Raw genomic sequence first — 23,326 nt, forward strand, 5'->3', positions numbered from 1 at the left:
TGTAGACCTCAATCAGGTCCCCCCTCAACCTCCGTCTTTCCAACGAAAACAATCCTAATCTACTCAACCTTTCTTCATAGACAGCACCCTCCATACCAGGCAACATCCTGGTGAACCTCCTCTGCACCCTCTCCAAAGCATCCAGATCCTTCTGGTAATGTGGCGACCAGAACTGCACGCAGTATTCCAAATGTGGCCGAACCAAAGTCCTATACAACTGTATCATGACCTGCCAACTCTTGTACTCAATACACCTTCCGATGAAGGCAGGCATGCTGTATGCCTTCTTGACCACTCTATCCACCTGCGTTGCCACCTTCAGGGTACAATGGACCTGAACTCCCAGATCTCTCTGTGCATCAATTTTCCCCAAGACCCTTCCATTGACCATATAGTCCGCTCTTAGAATTATAGAACAGTACAGCACAGAACAGGCCCTTCGGCCCTCGATGTTGTGCCAAACAATGATCACCCTACTTAAACCCACGTAACCCGTATACCCGTAACCCAACAATCCCCCCATTAACCTTACACTACGGGCAATTTAGCATGGCCAATCCACCTAACCCGCACATCTTTGGACTGTGGGAGGAAACCGGAGCACCCGGAGGAAACCCACGCACACACGGGGAGGACGTGCAGACTCCGCACAGACAGTGACCCAGCCGGGAATCGAACCTGGGACCCTGGAGCTGTGAAGCATTGATGCTAACCACCATGCTACCGTGAGGCCCCTGAATTTGATCTTCCAAAATGCATCACCTCGCATTTGCCTGGATTGAACTCCATCTGCCATTTCTCTGCCCAACTCTCCAATCTATCTATATTTTGTTGTATTCTCTGACAGTCCTCCTCTGCAACTCCACCAATCTTAGTATCATCTGCAAACTTGGTAATCAGACCACCTATACCTTCCTCCAGGTCATTTATGTAGATCACAAACAACAGTGGTCCGAGCACGGATCCCTATGGAACACCACTAGTCACCTTTCTCCATTTTGAGACACTCCCTTCAACCATTACTCTCTGTCTCCTGTTGCCCAGCCAGTTCTTTATCCATCTAGCTAGTACACCCTGAACCCCATATGACTTCACTTTTTCCATCAACCAGCCATGGGAAACATTATCAAACCCCTTACTAAAGTCCATGTATATGACATCTGCAGCCCTTCCCTCATCAATTAACTTTGTCACTTCCTCAAAGAATTCTATTAGGTTTGTAAGACATGACTTTCCCTGCACAAAACCATGCTATTTTCTTCCAGATGTGAATAGATCCTATCCCTCAGTATCTTCTCCAACAGTTTGCCTACCACTGACGTCAAGCTCACAGGTCTATAATTCCCTGGATTATCCCTGCTACCCTTCTTAAACAAAGGGACAACATTAGCAATTCTCCAGTACTCCGGGACCTCACCCGTGCTCAAGGATGCTGCAAAGATATCTGTTAAATCCCCAGCTATTTCGACCCTCGCTTCCCTCAGTAACCTGGGATAGATCCCATCCGGTCCTGGGGACTTGCCCACCTTAATGTCTTTTAGAATACCCAAAACGTCCCCCTTCTGTATGACAACTTGACCTAGAGTATTTAAACATCCATCCCTAGCCTCAACATTTGTCTTGTCCCTCTCCTTTGTGAATACCGATGCAAAGTACTCATTAAGAATCTCACCCAATTCCTCTGAGTCCACGCATAAATTTTGTCTTTGATTGGGCCTATCCTTTCTCTAGTTACCCTCTTGCTCTTTACATACGAATAAAAGGCTTTGGGATTTTCCTTAATCCTGTTAGCCAAAGATATTTCATGACCCCTTTTAGCCCACTTTATTGCGCGTTTGCGATTCGTCCTACTTTCCCGATATTCCTCCAAAGCTTCATCAGTTTTGAGTTGCCTCGATCCTATGTATGCTTCCTTTTTCATCTTAGCTAGTCTCACAATTTCACCCGTCATCCATGGTTCCCTAGTCTTGCCATTTCTATCTTTCATTTTCACAGGAACATGTCTACAATACAGAACCCATTCTATACTGGGTGTGGAGATTGGGTTGTAACTTGGGTCCTGCCCTTCCCTCAGCCAAGTCCCAGTAATACTAATAACATCATATTCCCATTCTATCCTGGGAGTGGAGATTAGAGCTCATTCTATACTGGGAGTGGAGATATGGATCAACCATTCCTTAAAAGACTCCCACATTTCAAATGTGGATTTACCCTTAAACAGCTGCTCCCAATCCACATACCCTAGCTCCTGCCGAATTTTGTTATACTCTGCCTTTCCCCAATTTAGCACACTTCCTTTCAGACCACTCTTGTCCTTGTCCATGAGTATTCTAAAACTTATGGAATTGTGATCGCTATTCCCAAAGTAATCACCGACTGAAACATCAACCACCTGGCCGGGATCATTCCCCAATACCAGGTCCAGTATGGCCCTTTCCCGAGTTGGACTATTTACATACTGCTCTAAAAAAAACTCTCCTGGATGCTCCTTACAAACTCTGCTCCATCTATGCCTCCAACACTACACGAATCCCATTCAATGTTGGGGAAGTTAAAATCTCCCATCACAACCACCCTGTTGCTCCTACATTTTTCCATATTTGTACCTCTACTTCATGCTCGCTTTTGGGAGGCCTGTGGTAAAGTCCCAACAATGCTACTGCACCCTTCCTATTTCTCAGCTCCACCCATATTGCCTCACTGCCCGAATCCTCCATCGTGCCCTCCTTAATCACAGCTGTGACATCATCTCTGACGAGCAATGCAACTCCTCCACCCCTCTACCTCCCTCTCAATCCCTCCTGAAGCATCTATACCCTGGGATATTCAGTTGCCAGTCCTGCCCTTCCCTCAGCCAAGTCCCAGTAATACTAATAACATCATATTCCCAGGTACTGATCCAAGCCCTAAGTTCATCTGCCTTACCTGCTACACTTCTCGCATTAAAACAAATGCACCTCAAACCACCTGTCCCTTTGCGTTCATCATCTCTTCCCTGTCTACTCTTCCCCTGAGTCACAATGAGTTTATTGTCTCGTACCTTACTGGCTTTAGTTGCTACCTCCTTACTGTCCACTAACCTCCTCATTTGGTTCCCATCCCCCTGCCAATTAGTTTAAAACCTACCCAACAGTGTTAGCAAAAGCACCCCCTAGGACATGGGTTCCAGTCCTGCCCAGGTGTAGGCCATCCGGTTTGTAATGGTCCCACTGCCCCCAGAACCGGTTCCAATGTCCCAAAAATCTGAACCCCTCCCTCCTGCATCATCTCTCAAGCCACGTATACATTCTGACTATTCTTGAATTTCTACTCTGACTGTCCCGTGGCACTGGTAGCAATCCTGAGATTATTACCTTTGAGGTTCTACTTTTTAACTTATCTCCTAACTCCCTAAATTCTGATTGTAGGACCTCATCCTTTTTTTTACCTATATCGTTGGTGCCTATATGCACCACGACAACTGGCTGTTCACCCTCCCCCTTCAGTATGTCCTGCAGCCGATCGGAAACATCCCTGACCCGAGCACCCGGGAGGCAACATACCATTCGTGAGTCTCATTTTCGACCACAGAAACGCCTGTCTACTCCCCTTACAATTGAATCCCCTATGACTATAGCCGTGCCAGTCTTTTTCCCACCCTTCTGTGCAGCAGAGCCAGCCACGGTGCCATGAGCCTGGCTACTACTGCCTTCCCCTGGTGAGTCATCTCCCCCAACAGTATCCAAAACGGTATACCTGTTTTGGAGGGAGATGACCGCAGGGGACACCTGCACTGCCTTCCTGCTCTTTCTCTGCCTTTTGGTCACCCATTCCCTGTCTCCGTCACCAATTCTAATCTGCGGTGTGACCAACTCACTCAACGTACTATCCACGACCTCCTCAGCATCGCTGATGCGCCAAAGTGAGTCCATCCGCAGCTCCAGAGCCGTCATGCGGTCTAACAGGAGCTGCAGCTGGACACACTTCCTGCACATGAAGGAGTCAGGGGCATCGGCCGCGTCCCTGAACTCCCACATTGCGCACGAGGAGCATAACACGGGTCTGGGATCTCCTACCGTTTTTACCCTTTACCTTAACTGATTACAATTATAGTATCAAATAATTAATAAGTGAAAGGAATAAAGATTTTACTTACCAATCACAATACTTACCAACACACGAAGAGTTAAATTTCTCCCAGCAACTGCTATTTGGAGCACTTGCTTTACCAGCCAATCAGGTCACTGCTTTGCTGTGATGTCACCCTTCAAGGTAAATTTTTAAAGAGATAAACTTATCTTCCCGACAACCACGGTTGTTTTTTTTTTGGTTAGTGGAGGGGGTAGGGAGGGAAACACTGAGGAAGTGTTTCGGGTTTAACTGTCACTTGACAACAGCCCCTTCACAAACCACCTTCAAATTACGCTGACCGCACTGCACAGATGCAAATCTCCCCAGAACAGCCAATCAGTAGCTCCGCTCTGCTGCCCTCTGCTGATCCTTGCCTTCGCTCGAACACCTCGGGTCTCTTGCACAGGTACACCTTCAAATTACGCTGACCGCACTGCACGTATGCAAATCTCTCCGGAACAGCCAATCATTAGCTCCGCTCTGCTCTTCTGCCTTTTGCCCGGGTAAGGGAGGGTGTTCTTGGAGAGGGATCGTGGGGGGGGGGGGGGGGGGGGGGGGGGGGTGTTAGTTAGCATTAGCGTTATTGAACTTGCAAAGCTATTATTAGGCAGAAAACATTACAATAGTTAGGAAATGGGCAGTGAAGGAGCGGTCGGTGTGGGGCGGATGGAGGCGCCCTCATATAGAACATAGAACAGTACAGCACAGAACAGGCCCTTCGGCCCTCGATGTTGTGCCGAGCCATGATCACCCTACTCAAACCCACGTATCCACCCTATACCCGTAACCCAATAACCCCCCCCCTTAACCTTACTTTTTAGGACACTACGGGCAATTTAGCATGACCAATCCACCTAACCCGCACATCTTTGGACTGTGGGAGGAAACCAGAGCACCCGGAGGAAACCCATGCACACACGGGGAGGATGCGCAGACTCCGCACAGACAGTGACCCAGCCGGGAATCGAACCTGGGACCCTGGAGCTGTGAAGCATTTATGCTAACCACCATGCTACCGTGCTGGTGGCACAATTAAAGGGACAATTTTGAGGGCACTATTAATGGCGCCCCTCCGTTTTCACTGGCCAGGTACTCCATGAGCCCGGCGGTGGTATCAGCGTTGAGGGTGTGGAACCAGTACCAACAGCATTTCAGAATGGAAGGCACCAATGGGCCTGTGGGCATCAATCTCCGACAATCATAGGTTTGCTCGAGCGGTGTTGGATGCGAGGTTCCGGTGGTGGCGGCAGGTGGGGATCGAGTGTTTTAGGGATTTATTTATCGGACGGAGGTTTGCGGACCTGGAGGGAACATATCAGTTGCCGAGGGGAATGGGTTCAGATATCTGCAGGTGAGGGACTTCACGAGGAAGAAGGTACCTTTGTTTCCGGCCCCGGTGCTGCAGGACAATTTCTGTCTGAGGAGGAAAAAGGAGAGGGCAAGGTCTTAGAGATATGGGGAGCTGTTCAAGAGAGAGAGCGCCCCGGTGGAGGAGGTTAGGTATAAGTGGGAGGAGGAACCTGGGGGTGGAGGCGCTGAGGGTTGGAGTACGGAGAGAAGATTTGTGGAGTGTTAATGCGTCCTCGTTGTATGCAAAGCTAAGTCCAATCCAATGTAAAGAAACACAGGGTTCCCATGACAGTGTCCAGGATGAGTCAGTCCTTTCCAGGGGTGGTGGATAGGTGTGGGCAGTGTGCAGGTGAATCATGTCCATATTGAGCGTGTCCAAGTTTGAGGGGTTTTGCATGGGATTTGCAGATATGATCACAGAATCATAGAATTTACAGTGCAGAAGGAGGCCATTCGACCCATTGAGTCTGCAGCGGTCCTGGGAAAGAGCATCTTACTTCAGCCCACAACTCTACCCTATTCCCATAACCCAGTAACCCCATCTAATCTTTTTGGACACTAAAGGGCAATTTAGCATGGCCAATCCACTTAATCTGCACATCTTTGACTGTTGAGGAAACCGGAGCACCCGGAGGAAACCCACACAGACACAGGGAGAATGTGAAGACTCAGTGGTGCTGTTGCCGCAGTTGGTGTTGTTTCCCCTTTCTTATGTATATATTTGAAAATGCTTACAATAAAATGTTTATCAAAAAAAAAGAAGGGGTCACAAAAATCAGAGATGAGGTGAAATTTGAGTCTCTGGAACTTTCTTCCTCAAAAGACAGGTGCTACCTGACCTGTCAAGTATTTCCAGCATTTTCTTTTTTTACTTTATGACAAACTGTTATGCCATGAGATTTAGTCCTGACAATTTTTTCTCTTGACAGATAAGCTTTCTGCAGACAGAGTGAAAGTGGTGATGGAACATATTTGGAAGCTGCAGGAATTCTGTAACAACATGACCAGGCTGGGCATTGACAGGTTCGAGTACGCTTACCTCAAGGCCATTGTTCTCTTCAGTCCTGGTAAGCTTCGATATTCTTCGGCCACAAATCAAGGGGTACAGGCGAGTGACTCGGTCACTTTAGCAGTTTCCATTTTCCTGGCCCGAACTGTGTCCTCTTCACAATTGATGTCTAATCCCTCCATCCCCCACCAGGATATTCTGAACGCTCTCCACTGTTCCTTGAATAGAGTTCTAACCAGTCTCTATCCAAAACCACCCTTCTCCTCCTGACTTAATTCCTTATCACATTGAACGACTTCTCCTTAAACTAATCTCACTTCCTCCACTTAAAAGGAGTTGCTATGGGCACCTAGGTTCTAACAATGCCTTTTTTTGGAACATTTCTTGTTCCAGTTTGACTCTGGAACCCTCCCTATCCTCTTTTTCCGGCATATTGATGATTGTATGGGTACTGTTTCCTGCTCTTATCAAATTTGCTTACAATTTCCACTCTTCTCTTCTTCACTTGGTTCAGCTCCGAATTCTTGTTTCCCTTCCAGATTTCTCTGTCTCCAATCTACAAATATTCTGTTGACTCCCATAGTTACTTTGCCTTCATTATCTTTTGCCCTACTACCTGGAAGGACTCCCAAGTGGTGTTCCACTTGGTGGAGTGCTGACAAATCATTTGCGGGAGGCTCGTTGCTGGTAATTATCAAAAGGCATCCTTGACCATGATGACATCAGACTTCATGTTGCCCTAAGCCAGAGGCTAAACAGAGTCTTCCCTCTGACTGATTATAAATCTGCTTCCATAGCTGGTAGATCTGTCCAACCAGTGGAAGGTCTCATTGCTTCACCTTTGCTTCAAAGTCATCAGTCCTAGAATGATAGAAAAGTGCAACGTAGAAGATGACCGTTCAGCTGCCCATGCCTATTGTTACGACCCCGAGGACTGGGTTCAATTCCAGCCCCTCTTGCAAACGCAATTGAATTCAACAAATAATTCTTGGAAAAACACCCAAAGTCTTTGGCTGCCAATTAACTACAGTCACCAGGTTTCTAAATTTAAACACAATTAATTTTATTAATTATATTATGCATTGAGGACAACTGGTGAACTATTGTCTAATTTCTAGCCCCTCCCTCTTTAACTTGCCCTACACTCTACACTCACACACACACATGACAGACAAAGAAATACAGAAGGGAAAAGGGGGGTGTAAAAATAATTCCAGTCCACCTTTCTCAGTCAAGGCTTTCAGTTCGAGGCTTTTGAATAAAGAACAATACAGCACAGGAACAGGCCCTTCGGCCCTCCGAGCCTGTACCGGTCATGATACTAACCTTGGCTAAAACCCTTAGCACTTCCTTGTGCCATATCCCTCCATGCCCATTGAAATACCTTCAATTCACTGAGAGGCAGATAGAGTGAGTGAACAGTAGGCTTTATTAGTCATGAACTTGCCTAGCCAGAGTCGGTTTTACAGATGAATGCCGCCCACAGGCGGCCGGTCTATATATGGCCCTGTGAGGGCGGAGCCAGAGGCGGAGCCATACCGGGATTACAGTACAGTACCTGGAAGCAGCTCCTATCACCACTTCCAGGTCATAGGTCATGGGTTACAGTATCATACGTGAATTATGGTGAATATATTCACCACATTCACCCACTGTTAAAAAAATCAAGTGGGGGCATTACATATTCAGTCTATCTGGAGGCCGGATCGTTCTTTTCGGCTTCCTCAGCTCTGGCGGTGTGGCAGGCACAGTTGTCGCAGGTGGTGACTCCAGGGGCATTGTGACTGGAGCTTGAGCCTCAGTCTGGTGTGTCGGAGACGGTTGAGGTGTGGGGGTAGGCAGGGGGGTGATGGGTGGCGGCAGTGATCCAGGGGAGCGTACGGGGCGCTGTGGGTGGCGGCGGGCAGCAGGTGGGTGGATGTAGGCAGGAGGGGGCGCATTGGCAGGGGAAGCAGCTGGCGCCAGGTCCCAGAGGGAGACCGTTTCTTGCCGTCCGTCCTGTTGCGCGATGTAGGCGTACTGGGGGTTAGCATGGAGCAGCTGGACCCTTTCAACCAGAGAGTCGGTCTTATGGCTCCTCATGTGCCTCCGGAGAAGGACTGGTCCCAGAGTTTTCAGCTACGATGGAAGCGAGACCCCGGAGATGGACTACCTGGGGAAGATAAACAAACGATCGTGAGGGGTCTCGTTCGTGGCTGTGCAGAGGAGCGATCTGATGGAGTGGAAGGTGCCGGGGAGGACCTCCTGCCAGCGGGGGTCGGGAGATTTCTAGACCTGAGGGCCTTCCCGGCCAGACCGTCGCGTTCTCCCTCTGCACCTACCCGTTTCCCTGCGGGTTACAGCTCGTAGTCCTGCTCAAGGCGATGCCTTTGTTGAGCAGGTCCTGACGTAGCTTATCGCTCATGGATGATGTGCTCTGGTCGCTTGGACGTAGGCAGAGAAGCCGAACAGTGTGTAAGATGGCTGTGCAGTGCCTTTATTACGGTGGCTGAGGACATGTCAGGGCAGGGGACAGCGAAGGGGAAGCGGGAGTACTTATCGATGACGGTGAGGAAGTATATATTCCAGTTGGTGGAGGAGAGGGGCCCTTTGAAGTCAATGCTTAAGCGCTCAAAGGGCCGGGACGCCTTTACCAGGCGGGCCTTGTCTGGCCGGTAGAAGTGTGGTTTGCACTCCGCGCAGACTTGGCAGTCCCTGATCATTGCCTTGACCTCCTCGGTGGAGAAGGGCAGATTGCGGGCCTTAATGAAATGGGTAAGCCGGGTGACATCCGGGTGGCAGAGGTCATTGTGGATAGCCCGAAGTCGGTCATCTTGCGCGCTGGTGCATGTGCCGCGAGACAGGGCATCTGGGGGCTCGTTGAGCTTCCCAGTACGATACTTAGAACATAGAACAGTACAGCACAGAACAGGCCCTTCGGCCCTCGATGTTGTGCCGAGCCATGATCACCCTACTCAAACCCACGTATCCACCCTATACCTGTAACCCAACAACCCACCCCCCTTAACCTTACTTTTATTAGGACACTACGGGCAATTTAGCATGGCCAATCCACCTAACCCGCACATCTTTGGACTGTGGGAGGAAACCGGAGCACCCGGAGGAAACCCACGCACACAGGGGGAGGACGTGCAGACTCCACACAGACAGTGACCCAGCCGGGAATCGAACCTGGGACCCTGGAGCTGTGAAGCATTTATGCTAACCACCATGCTACCCTGCTGCCCCTAATTACTTGATATCGTAATTGTAGGTGGAGAGTTCAATCCTCCACCTCAAGATTTTATCATTTTTTATTTTGCCCTGTTGTGCGTTGTCGAACATGAAGGCGACCGATCGTTGGTCGGTGACGTGGGTGAACCTCCTACTGGCTAGGTAGTGCCTCCAGTGCCGCACACCTTCCACTATGGTTTGTGCTTCCTTCTCGACCGAGGGGGTGTCGAAATTTGGAAGTGTGGAGGGTCCTAGAGACGAATGCTACTGGCCTGCCCGCCTGGTTGAGTGTGGCAGCCAGTGTGATGCCTGACGCATCACTCTCTACCTGAAAAGGGATGGACTCGTCCACCGTGTGCATTGCGACCTTGATGATGTTGGACTTGATGCGGCTGAAGGCCGAGCGGGCCTCATCCGTCAGGGGAAAAGTGGTTGTTTTATCCGCATAGTTGGGGACCCACTGGACGTAGTAGGAGAACAGCCCCATGCACCATTTTAGGGCCTTGAGGCTGTGGGGAGGGGGGAGTTCTGTGAGGGGGCGCATACGGTTGGGGTCGGGCCCTAGGACTCCATTCTCGACGACATAGCCGAGGATGGCTAGTCGGGTCGTACGGAAGACGCACTTTTCTTTGTTGTATGTGAGATTTGAGGTATTGGGCGACCTGGAGGAACCTCTGGAGGTTGGTGTCATGGTCCTGCTGGTCATGGCTGCAGATGGTCATATTGTCCAAGTACGGGTATGTAGCCCACAAACCGTACTGGTCCATCATTCGGTCCATCATTCTCTGAAAGACCGAGACTCCGTTAGTGACGCCGAAGTTGACTGAGGAAGTGGAAGAGCCGGCAGGCTGCCTCAAAAGCAGTATAGTGGTGCTCTTCCGGACAAATTTGGGAGCTGGTGGTAGGCCGACTTCAGATCAACCATTAAGAATGCATGGTACTGCGCAATCTGGTTGACCATCTCCTCTATGCGGGGGAGGGGGTACGCATCCAGTTGCGTGAATCGGTTAATTGTCTGGCTGTGGTCCACAACCATCCGATTCTTTTCCCCGTGTCCGGATGACCACCACTTGGGCTCTCCAGGGGCTGTTGCTGGCCTCGATGATCCCTTCACTCAACAGTCGCTGGACCTCCAACTTGATAAACGTCAAGTCTAGCGAACTGTACTGCCTGCTCCTGGTGGCGATGGGCTTACAGTCAGGAGTGAGATTCGCAAAGAGTGAAGGGGGGGGGGAGACCTTGAGGGTCATGAGGCAGCACACCGTGAGGGGGGGCAAGGGTCCGCCGAACTGTAGGGTCAGACTTCGGTGGTCACATTGAAAGTCCAATCCGAGCAGTAGGGGGGTGCAGAGGTGGGGGTGGACGTAGAGCTTAAAACGAGCGTACTTTGTGTGGTGGTATGATTAGCATAGCTGCCTGCCATTGGTGCAGAGCACCGGCTTACCATTGGCCCTGGTCGGTCATGTGCCTCTCGACCGGTTGGTTGAGACCAGTCCTTTGACGGCTCCCCGATTGGTCGAGAGGCTGAGTTAACCCCGCCTCCAAGGCAGGCTATCCAGTACTCCCGGCGGTCGTCCTTATACTGTAATCGACCACAGGGCTAACATCTAATAGATTAAAACCATACTTTTGTTCAGCGTTCAATTGATGGTACATCAAGTTAATCTACTAGAAATTTGAAGATGGAGCTCCGGATCAAGCCCGAATGCCTCCGCATTAGCCCGCAAACTCCGAACGCATCGGAAATCTTCAAGCATTGGCTGACGTGTTTCGATAGCTACCTGGCGACCGCAAGCAGCCCCCCCACCATGGCACAGAAGCTTCATATTCTCCATTCCAGCGTGGGCATGGAGGCCTACGCGATGATAGGGGAAGAAAACGAATACGACGTGGCCATGGATAAGCTAAAAGGACAATTTCTTAAGCCAGTAAACCGAGTGTTCGCCCAACATCTGCTGTCTACCAGACAACAGTTCACCGGTGAGTCCTTAGACGATTTTTACCAGGCCCTCGCTGTCCTTGGGAGGAATTGCGCCTGACTCCAAGTTTCAGCCACTGAGCACATGGAACTTTTGATCAGAGATGCTTACGTGGCTGGGATGCAGTCCGCTTCTAGCGGATGCTGGAAAAAGACGACCTCAGCCTAACTGAGGCACGGACTCTCTCCACTTCCCTGGAGGTCGCTGACTTAAACGCCCGCGCCTATGTCCCCAGCCGCGCTGCAGCGCCCTGGGCCTCCTGGCACGCTTCCCCACCCCCATCCGCCGCTCCCGAACCCCCTCAGGCCTGCGCCGCGGGACGCCCCGACAAGTCCGCGGGGCCCCGCTGCTATTTCTGTGGGTTTGCCAAACACCCTCGCCCGCGCTGCCTGGCCCATTCCGCCCTTTGTAAGAGCTGCGGGAAGAAGGGCCATTTTTCGTCGGTCTGCCAGGCCAAATCGGTCGCTGCTGTGCTGTGCAGCGACCGGGGATCTCCTCTTCCGGGCCCTTCCAGCACACCGCACCATTCTCCCCCGCCCCCGGGCTCCTGCGCCTGGCCTGCGCGCCTCTCTGCCCCCGCTCTCAGCCGCTCCGATCGGCCCGCCGGCACCGCTAACCCCTGTTGGTCGTTCTGGGTGAGTGTGCTTATCATTCACTTGGCTCTGTTTCTCGTTCTAAGCTCTGGAGTCGCCAGGTGCCGTTAAGACACCGCCACAAGTTTCAAGGTGAAGTTCAAAGCAATAAAAACCGTACACCAATTAGTAAGTCCAAACAACTAGAGTTTATAATACAATTATAATAACTACCGATGCACACACGAAAGAATTAAACTTACTCCTACTGCTAAACAACTAATACTTATCTCGAAGGAACTGCGAAGTCAGGGAACAAGGCCTCTTGCTCTGCTCTGGTCTGCAGACTTCGAATTGCTATCAGTTGCCAAGAGTGTCAGGAGTGCCTATGTCTGGTAGCGGTCGTCGTCGTTAGGCACTTACTTGTTGGTGGCTGCTGCTCAACGGCTGTAGTAGAAGACAGGAGCCCGGAGACAGGAGACTGAACCATGTGTGGGACCTTTCTTTTATAGGTCCCAGGGGGTCCGCGCCCCTTTGGGCGGACTCCCTTACCTGCTTGGAATCGATTGGGTCTCTTCCCAATCGATATGTTTGAACCCCCCAATCCTAGGTTCCTTGGTTGCTGGGGCGGTTCTTGGGACCTTTTGTTTTGGGCTTCTCTGGCGCCACTGGGTCTGGCCTTCCATAGAATGTATCGATTTGTGCTTAACTTGTGTCCATTGTATCTGGGACTCGCCCGGTATTGCCTCATTAGTATGTTAACGTGTTTTCTTTCACAGTGCTGTCTGGCCTCTGCAGCAGTCAAAACCAGTTTCTGCAGCGGGCCCCTGCGCCCGGCCTGCGCGCCTCTCTGCCCCCGCTCTCAGCCGCTCCAATCGGCCCTCCGGCACCGCTAACCCCGCCCCCAGCAACCACGAGGGCCCTGCGGGTGCCGCCATCTTGGGCCCCGGACGCCACATGTGGGTCCTGGGCGCCGCCATCATGGGGCCCCGACTCCACGTGCGGATCCTGGGTGCCGCCATCTTGGGGCCCCGACCCCACGTGCGGGTCCTGCGCGCTGCCATCTTGGGGCGCCGACCCCACGTGCGGGTCCTGGGCACCACCATCTTGGGGCCCCGACTCCACATGTGGGTCCTGGGCGCCGCCATCCTGGACTGGCACACAAGGTCCTGCCAGCACCCACTCGGCCGCCGACGACTACGGATCTTCTCCACAGCTCGCGGCCATTCAGCTCGACCAGTCACGTCCACGCACGCTCGCCAAGACGACGACGCAAATACACCTCAACGGGCACGAGACGGGCTGCCTGCTGGACTCCGGGAGCACGGAAAGCTTCGTACACCCTGACACGGTAAGACACGCGCTCCCTGTCCACCCTGTAAAACACAAAATAGGGTTAGCCTCAGGTTCGCACTCCGTCCGCATCACCGGATGCTGCATCGCGGACCTCACGGTCCAGGGGAAGGTTTTTTAAAATGATAAACTCCTTATCCTTCCCGACCTTTGCACACCGGCACTCCTAGGACTGCAGAGCTTGACCTTCCAATCCGGCGGCCCTATACCCCCCCTCACTGTCTGCAGCCTCGCATCCCTCAAAGTGGACCCCCCCTCCTTGTTTGCTAATCTCACCCCCGATTGCAAACCCGTCGCGACCCGGAGCAGACGGTACAGCGCCCAGGACCGGACCTTCATCAGGTCCGAGGTCCATAGGTTGCTGAAGGAAGGGGTCATCGAGGCCAGCAACAGTCCCTGGCGAGCCCAAGTGCTGGTGGTCCGGACTGGGGAGAAAAACCGGATGGTCATCGACTACAGCCAGACCATCAACCGGTTTACGCAACTGGACGCGTATCCTCTCCCCCGTATTTCCGCCATGGTAAACGAGATTGCGAAATACAAAGTCTTCTCCACGGTGGACCTCAAGTCCGCTTATCACCAGCTCCCCATCCGCGCGAGTGACCGCAAATACACCGCGTTCGAGGCAGATGGGCGCCTCTACCATTTCCTCAGGGTTCCATTCGGTGTCACAAATGAGGTCTCGGTCTTCCAACGGGAGATAGACCGAATGGTCGACAAGTACGGATTACGGGCTACCTTCCCGTATCTCGATAATGTCACCATCTGCGGCCACGACCAGCAGGCCCATGACACCAACCTCCGAAAATTCCTCCAAACCGCAAAACTCCTTAACCTAACTTACAATAAGGTTTAGCACCGACCGTCTAGCCATCCTCGGCTGCGTTGTGCGTAAAGGAGTGATAGGCCCCGACCCCGAACGCATGCGCCCCCTGATGGAACTCCCTCTCCCCAATACTCTCAAATCCCTTAAACGCTGCCTGGGTTTCTTTGCTTACTACGCCCAATGGGTTCCCAATTACGCCGACAAGGCCCGTCCCCTCATTCAGTCCACGACCTTCCCGCCGTCGTCAGAGGCCTGCCAGGCCGTTAGCCGCATCAAAGCGGACATCGCAAAGGCCACGATACGCGCCATCGACGAGTCCCTCCCCTTCCAGGTCGAGAGCGACGCATCAGACGTAGCTCTGGCGGCCACCCTGAACCAAGGGGGCAGACCCGTGGCCTTCCTCTCCAGAACCCTCCAGGCTTCCGAACTCCGCCACGCCTCAGTGGAAAAGGAAGCCCAGGCCATAGTCGAAGCTGTGCGACATTGGAAGCACTATTTGGCCGGCAGGAAGTTTACCCTCCTCACAGATCAACGGTCAGTAGCCTTCATGTTCAATAATGCACAGAGGGGCAAGATTAAGAACGACAAGATCTTGCGGTGGCGGATCGAGTTGTCCACGTACAACTACGTATCGACCTGGGAAGCTCAATGAGCCTTCTGATGCCCTGTCCCGCGGTACCTGCGCCAGTGCGCAGATAGACTGCCTCCGCTCCCTCCACGCGGACCTCTGCCATCCAGGGGTGACCCGTTTCTATCATTTCATAAAGACCCGCAACCTGCCCTACTCCATCGAGGAAGTCAGGACAGTAACCCGTGACTGCCACATCTGCAAACCGCACTTCTACCGCCCTGAGCGCGCGCATCTGATCAAAGCATCCCGCCCCTTTGAACGTCTCAGCATAGACTTCAAGGGGCCCCTTCCCTCTAGCAGCCGCAACATTTACTTCCTGACGGTGATCGATGAATACTCCCGCTTCCCCTTCGCCATTCCCTGCCCCGACATGACCACATCGACCGTCATTAAGGCCCTCCTCTCCATCTTCTCACTGTTCGGCTACCCCGCGTACATACACAGCGATCGGGGGTCCTCCTTTATGAGCGACGAGCTGCGTCAATTCCTGCTCAGCAGGGGCATTGCCTCTAGCAGGACGACCAGCTATATCCCCCAGGGTAGCGGACAGGTCGAGCGGGAGAATGGTACCATCTGGAAGACCATACTACTGGTCCTCCGGTCCAGAGATCTCCCTATTTCCCGATGGCAAGAGGTTATCCCCGATGCCCTACATTCTATCCGCTCCCTCCTCTGTACCACAACTAATCAGACACCTCATGAACGTCTTCTTTGCACCCCAGGAAGTCGTCCTCTGGATCCCCTCTCCCGACGTGGCTGGCCGCCCCCGGACCCATCTTGCTCCGGAAGCATGTGCGGGTGCACAAGTCCGACCCATTGGTGGAACAAGTCCAGTTACTCCACGCTAACCTGCAGTATACGCATACTGCGGGTTAGCGTGGAGTAACTGGACTTGTTCGTGGGTACGTGGAGTACCCCGACGGTCGGCAGGACACGGTCTCCCTCCGGGACCTGGCACCCGCCGGCGTGCGGCCCTCCCCCCCTTCACCACAGAACCCCCCCGTCCCTTTTCCCCCAGCGCCCCACCCAGGCCACCCCTCCCCCATCCATGGCGTCTCCCCCACCAGCCCGGGGTACGGAGACAGTTCAAGGACCATCGCTCCCGGAGTCCAGGGCATCAGCTGAACCACCACCATCGGCTGAACCAACGTCACCAACTCCACTGCGGCGGTCGGCCAGGATGCCACGGGCAACAAAAAGGCTGATCGAGTCCATTTAACTTCAACACCACGCTATGTAGTGTTGCTAAATGTCTGGGCCAGTGGGAAGCCAAGGATACATTTTTTTTCCTTCTCTCCTTACTACTCATACCACCAGTTCTACCCCCCCCCCCCCCCCCCCCCCCCCCCCGGCTTCTTTCTCCGCAAGGGGTGAATGTGGTGGTATGATTAGCATAGCTGCCTGCCATTGGTGCAGAACACCGGCTTACCATTGGCCCTGGTCGGTCATGTGCCTCTCGACCGGTTGGTTGAGACCAGTCATGTGACGGCTTGAGCGATGGTCGAGAGGCTGAGTTAACCCCGCCTCCAAGGCGGGGTATAAATACCCAGTACTCCCGGCGGTCGTCCTTATACTGTAATCGACCGCAGGGCTAACATCTAGTAGATTAAAGCCATACTTTTGTTCAGCAACTCGCCTCGCGTTCAATTGATGGTACATCACTTTGCACCCTGCATCGCGAGGTTAGCGATACAGTACCCCCGGATCTGAACTGACCCGGAGGCAAAGGAGATCGTTTGGGAGGCTGGGTAGGTGTGGAGGGAGCAGTGCCTTACCGTGCCAGGTGGACAAAGCTCTCCGTGCTCGCGGAGTCAAAAAGACAGGGGGTCTCGTGCCCGTTGACCCGGACGACCATCATGGAGTTGTTCAGCTGTTTTGGCTGCGACTGGTCGAGGGTGACTGCGCCCAGCTGCGGGTAGTCTGTGTGGTCGGTGGAGTAGCAGGATGGCGGCCCCCATGAGTCGCCATCTTCACCCCGATGGCTGGGGTGAAGATTGTGACCCCATCGGTCGCACGTGTTGGTCGGTGTTGGGGCCGGTGACCAAGATGGCGGCCCCCACGAGTCACCCGATGACGCATCTGACGGGGGTGTTCCGGGGAGGCACGCAGCCGCATTGCGGGGTCTGTGGGGCTGCGAGTCCATGGGTCAGGCCTGGTGCGTTTTCGATTTCTGGGCCTTAGGCCGGCCCAGACAGACTCTAGCGAAGTGGCCCTTTTCCCCCACAATCGCTACACGTCGCTGTGCGGGCTGGGCAGCGCTGCCGGGGGTGTTAACCCTGGCCGCAGAAGTAACACTTGCAGCTCCCCGGGCTGGGCTGCCAAACGCGCGACGCAGGCCTGCGATGTAGTTCGGGTCCGACCGGGGCTCCGCGACGAGGGTGTCCATGAGGGGGTCGCGAGGCCCGCGGGGAATGCACTGAGGTTCTGGTGGGCCACGTCTAGCGAGGTAGCTAGCTTTACCATGTCCCGCAGGTCGGAGGTCCCGTTTTCCAGCAGAAGCTGCCTGATATAGTTCGAGCGGACCCCCGCCACGTATGTGTCCCGTTTCTGTGAGCTCACGTGTTCCTCCGCCGTCACATCTCGATAGCTGCAGTTCCTCGCGAGTAGGGTCAGGGTTTCCAGATACTTGTACAGTGATTCTCCGGTGTGTTGACGGCGAGTAGTGAGGAGGTGTCTGGCGAACACCTCATTTATGGGCTTCACGACGTGTGCCTTGAGAGTTGCGACTGCCGCCTCGTACGTGGCCGCTTTCTCGATCATTACTGAGATTCAATGGCTCACCTGAGCGTGCAGCTTGAGAGTCTCTGAGGGAGGCGTTGTGAAGGAGTCGAGATAGGCCTTGAAGCATCGGAGCCAATGTTTGAATATTTCCTTGGCTTCGGAAGCGCGGGCATCGAGTTCGAGCCTGTCTGGCTTTAGAGTGGCTTCCATAGTGCTGTCTATGACTAATAAATTGATATACCTTCAATTCACAGTGAGGCAGAGAGAGCGAGTGAACAGTAGGCTTTATTAGTCATGAACCTGCCTAGCCAGAGTCGGTTGTACAGATGAATGCCGCCCACAGGCGGTGAGGCGGAGCCAGAGGCGGAGCCATACCGGGGTTACAGTACAGTACCTGGAAGCAGCTCGTATCACCACTTCCAGGTCATAGGTTACAGTATCATATGCGAATTATGGTGTACCACACCCATCCTGTCCATTTATTTGTCAAGATGCCTTTTGAACGCCATTAATATATCTGCTTCCACAACCTCCCCTGGCTACGCGTTCCAGGCACTCGCCACCCTCTGTGTAAAATACCTGCCTCGCACATCTCTAAACTTTGCCCCATGGACCTAAAACCTATTCCCCCTGGTGACTGACCCCTCCGCCCTGGGAAAGAGTGCCGACCCATCCACTCTATCCATGCCCCTCATAATCCTATAGACCTCTATCAGGTCGCCCCTCAACCTCCGTTATTCTAACAGTCCAAGTCTATTCGGCCTCTCCGCATAGCTAACATCCTCCAGACCAAGCAGTATCCTGGTAAATCTCATCTTACCCTCTCCAAAGCCACCACAACCTTCTGGTAGCTTGACAACCAGAATTGTGCGCAATATTCTAAGTGCGGCCTCACCAAGGTTCCATACAACTGTAGCATGACTACAGTTTTTATACTCGATGGCCCATCCAATGAAGGCAAGCATTCTGTATGCTTTCTTGACTATCTTGTCCACTTGTGTTGCCACTTTCAAAGACCTGTGGACCTGCACGCCCAGATCTCTCTGACTTTCTATATTCCAAAGAGTTTTGCCGTTTACGGTATATTTCCCCTCTATGTTAGACTTACCAAAATGCATTACATCAGATTTGTCTGGATTAAACTCAATTTGTCACTTCACTTCTCACATCTCCATCCTATCTATGTTCTGCTGTACCCTCTGACAATCCTCAACACTATCTGCCACTCCACCGACCTTGGTGTCATCTGCAAACTAATCAGCCTGGCTACATTTTCCTCCAAGTCATTTATGTATACTACAAACAACAGAGGCCCCAGCACAGATCCTTGTGGAACGCAACTAGTCACAACATTCCATTCAGAAAAACACCCTTCTACTGCTACTGCTACCTCTATGACCGAGCCAGCCCATCTTTCCATCTTACCACCTCATCTCTGATGCCGTATGACTTCACCTTTTGTACCAGTCTGCCATGAGGCACCTTGTCAAAGGCTTTACTGAAGTCCATGTAAACACCATCCACCGCCCTCCCCCCTCATCAATCATCTTTGTCACCTCCTCAAAAAACTTGATCACGTTAGTGAGGCCCAACTTCCCCTTCACAAAACCATGCTGTCTATTGCTAATGAGTCCATTTGTTTCCAGATGGGTATAAATCCTGTACCTGATCATTTTTGTGAGGCTCACCAGCCTATAGTTTCCAGAATTATCCCTGCTACCTTTTTTAAACAGCCATACTACATTAGCTATTCTCCAGTGACCTCATCTGCAGCCAATGAGGACACAAAGATGTCAGTCAAGGCGCCAGCAATTTCTTCCCTTGTTTCCCTCACTATTCTGGGGTAAATCCCATCCGGCCCAGGAGACGTGTCTACCTTAATATCTTTTCGACGTCAACGTGACCCAGACTGCCCCCACATCCTACCCAAGAATCATCTTCCACAAAGTCCTTTTCTTTGGTGAACACTGATGCAAAGTTTAGTACCTCGTCCATTTCCTCTGGCTCAACACAGGGCTTCCCCCCACTGTCCTTAAGTGATCCAATTCGTTCCCTGGTCACCCTCGTGCTTTTACACATGAATAAAAAGTTTTGGGATTCACCTTAATCCTACTTGCCAAGGATTTTTCATGACCCCTCCTAGCCATCCTAATTTTCCGCTTAAGTACCTTCCTACTTTCTTTATACTCCTGAAGGGTTTTGACTGTCGCCATCCTTCTAGACTGTACCAAAGCCTCCTTTTTCTTTTTGACGAGGTTCACAATATCCCTCGTTATCCAAGGCTCCCTAAACATCCCATATTTATCTTTTGTTCTCTCAGTCTGTAATGGTTTTCACTTCTCTTAGTATCCAAGATCCGACTCACACTTCCAGAATCCTCTGAATACTATCTCACCCCCTGTCGCTGGGCAGAATACAGCCTTTGGCTAATTTATTGGCCATCATCAAACCAATCAAATCCCTCCGATCTCTCAGGTGCCAAAAAAGTCTGAGCTCTGCCATGCAAAAGATAGCTGAGTATACAATTTTGAAACTTTTCAGTTGCTCACTTCATCTCGACTTGAAGGTCCATTAAACGCGAATGGATCAAAATGATAACCACAAATCAAAATAAGTGGGAATTAAGGGAATCAATAGGAACACTCTGCCATATTTTTGAAAGAGCACTGTATATAGTTCCTCTTCCCCACTTATTGTCTGTAGTCCTGTAAGTTAATCATCCTCAAGGTCCTGTCCAACTTCCTTTTACAATTTCTTACTTATCCAATCACCTTTCATGACTTTACAGGTGTACCATCCAGATTCCTAATGGAAAAGTTATCCTATTTCCCATGTCAATTATTTAAAATCTACCAGGTTATTAGCTCATTCACCAGAGAGAATATTCTTTCTCTATTAACTCTCATCATGTTGAAATGTTTTATCAGGTGTCATGTGAGAGTACCTTTAAGAAATGTGTGTTTATAGAATAGATGTAGTGGATGTACCTTTAAGAAATGCGTGTTTATCAGTGATGTCAGAGCTGGGCTGTCTGTCTGCTTTTACTTTCACTTTGGGCTGTCTGAACATAGAACAGTACAGCACAGAACAGGCCCTTCGGTCCTCGATGTTGTGCCGAGCCTTGTCCGAAACCAAGATCAAGCTATCCCACTCCCTGTCATTCTGTAGTGCACCATCTGCCTATCCAATAACGGCTTGAAAGTTCCTGAAGTGTCCGACTCCACTATCACAGCAGGCAGTTCATTCCACACCCTAACCACTCCCACCCCGAATCTAAAAGTTATTCCCCCTTGTAACAGCTACATCCACCCGAGGAAATAGTCTCTGAACGTCCACTCTATCTATCCCCCTCATCATCTTATAGAACAGTACAGCACAGAACAGGCCCTTCGGCCCTCAATGTTGTGCCGAGCCATGATCACCCTACTCAAACCCACGTATCCACCCTATACCCGTAACCCAACAACCCCCCCCTTAACCTTACTTTTATTAGGACACTACGGGCAATTTAGCATGGCCAATCCACCTAACCCGCACATCTTTGGACTGTGGGAGGAAACCGGAGCACCCGGAGGAAACCCACGCACACAGGGGGAGGACGTGCAGACTCCACACAAACAGTGACCCAGCCGGGAATCGAACCTGGGACCCTGGAGCTGTGAAGCATTTATGCTAACCACCATGCTACCCTGCTGCCCCTCGATATGAACCTCTATTAAGTCACCTCTCATCCAAAGAGGAAAAACCCTAGCTCCCTCAACCTTTCCTCATAAGACCTATCCTCCAAACAAGGCAGCATCCTGGTAAATATTCTTTGCACCCTTTCCAATGCTTCCACATCCTTCCTATAGTGAGGTGACCAGAACTGCACACAATACTCCAAATGTGGTCTCACCAGGGTCATGTACAGTTGCGGCATAACCCCACGGCTCTAAAACTCAAGCCCCCTGTTAATAAACTATAGGCCTTCTTCATGGCTCTGTCCAATTGAGTGGCAACCTTCAGAGTTCTGTGGAGATGAACCCCAAGATCTCTCTGTTCCTCGACATTCCTCAGATCCCTACCCTGTAATCCTCATTCAAATTTTTTCTACCAAAATGAATCACCTCGCACTTATCACGGTTAAACTCCATCTGCCATTTTTCAGCTCAGCTCTGCATCCTATAAATGTCTTTTTGCAGCCTACAACAGCCCTTCACCTCATCCACTGATCAGCAAATCAGCAAATTTACTGACCGACCCTTCAGCCCCATCCTCCAAGTCATTGATAAAAATCACAAATAGCAGAGGACTCAGCACTGATCCCTGTGGTACACCGCTGGGAACTGGTCTCCAGTCTGAAAATCTTCCATCCACCACCACCCTGTCTTCTATGTGATAGCCAGTTACTTATCCAATTGGCCAAATTTCCCTCTATCCCACACCTCCTTACTTTCTTCATGAGCCGACCATGGGGAACCATGGTCAAATGCCTTACTAAAATCGACGTATACGACATCAACTGCTCTACCTTCATCTAGTAACCTCCTCAAAGAATTCAATCAAATTTGTGTTGACTATCCCGGATTAATCTGCATCTTTCCAAATGGTCATAAATCCTATCCTTCAGGACCTTTTCCATTAACTTACCGACCACCGAAGTAAGACTAACCGGCCTATAATTACCAGGGTCATTCCTATTCCCTTTCTTGAACAGAGGAACAACATTCGCCACTCTCCAGTCCTCTGGCACTATCCCCATGGACAATGAGATCCAAAGATCAAAGCCAAAGGCTCTGAAATCTCATCCCTTGCCCCCCAAAGAATCCTAGGATATATTCCATCTGGCCCACTGGACTTGTCGACCCTCAAGTTTTTTCAAATTGCTAATACATCCTTCCTCAGAACATCTACTTCCTCCAGCCTATAAGCCTCAAAAACATGGCCCATCTCCTTAGTGAACACTGAAGAAAAGTATTCATTCAATGCCTCTCCTATCTCTTCGGACTCCATGCACACGTTCCCACTGGTCATTCTTTTTTTTTTAAATAATTTTTATTCAAATTTTCAACAAATTTTAACCAACAAAAACAGAAGAAAAAGAGAAAAAACAATAAACCCCCCCCCCCCCCCCAATACAGAAGCTATAAATTAACAAAAATAATTAACATGAGAACCAATACACATACCCAATAAAGGAAAAAAAAAACAAACCCACCCCCAACCCGGGTTGCTGCTGAAATTGACCATCCTCTAAAGCTCCACCAGAAAGTCTAGAAACGGTTGCCACCGCCTGAAGAACCCTTGCACCGACCCCCTTAGGGCAAACTTGGCCCTCTCCAGTTTGATAAACCCAGCCGTATCATCGATCCAGGATTCCACGCCCGGGAGCCTCGCATCCTTCAACTGCAAAAGAATCCTGCCCCGGGCTACCAGCCTCTTTCACCTCCTGCACTCCCCGCTCCGTTGCTACCCCAAAAATTGCGAGCCCCCAGCCCGGCTCAACCCCAACCACCCTTGACAGCGTCTCCGCGACGCCCCTCCAAAAGCCCTCCAGCGTAGGGCACACCAAAAACATGTGGG

At 51.4% G+C, this 23,326-nt stretch overlaps 1 protein-coding gene across 5 annotated transcripts in view; it reads left to right on the forward strand.

The window, feature by feature from the left end:
* nr2c2 (nuclear receptor subfamily 2, group C, member 2) overlaps window positions 1-23,326 on the forward strand; it is a 413,970-nt gene that overhangs the window by 373,514 nt on the left and 17,130 nt on the right. For all 5 annotated transcript variants that reach the window (XM_038810866.1, XM_038810865.1, XM_038810869.1 and 2 more), the window contains one exon: window positions 6,390-6,527. In XM_038810866.1, the coding sequence (XP_038666794.1) occupies window positions 6,390-6,527 (138 nt within the window). The remainder of the gene's footprint in view (window positions 1-6,389; window positions 6,528-23,326) is intronic.

Source organism: Scyliorhinus canicula, chromosome 11, assembly GCF_902713615.1.
Source record: "Scyliorhinus canicula chromosome 11, sScyCan1.1, whole genome shotgun sequence".
NCBI classification, from domain to species: domain Eukaryota; kingdom Metazoa; phylum Chordata; class Chondrichthyes; order Carcharhiniformes; family Scyliorhinidae; genus Scyliorhinus; species Scyliorhinus canicula.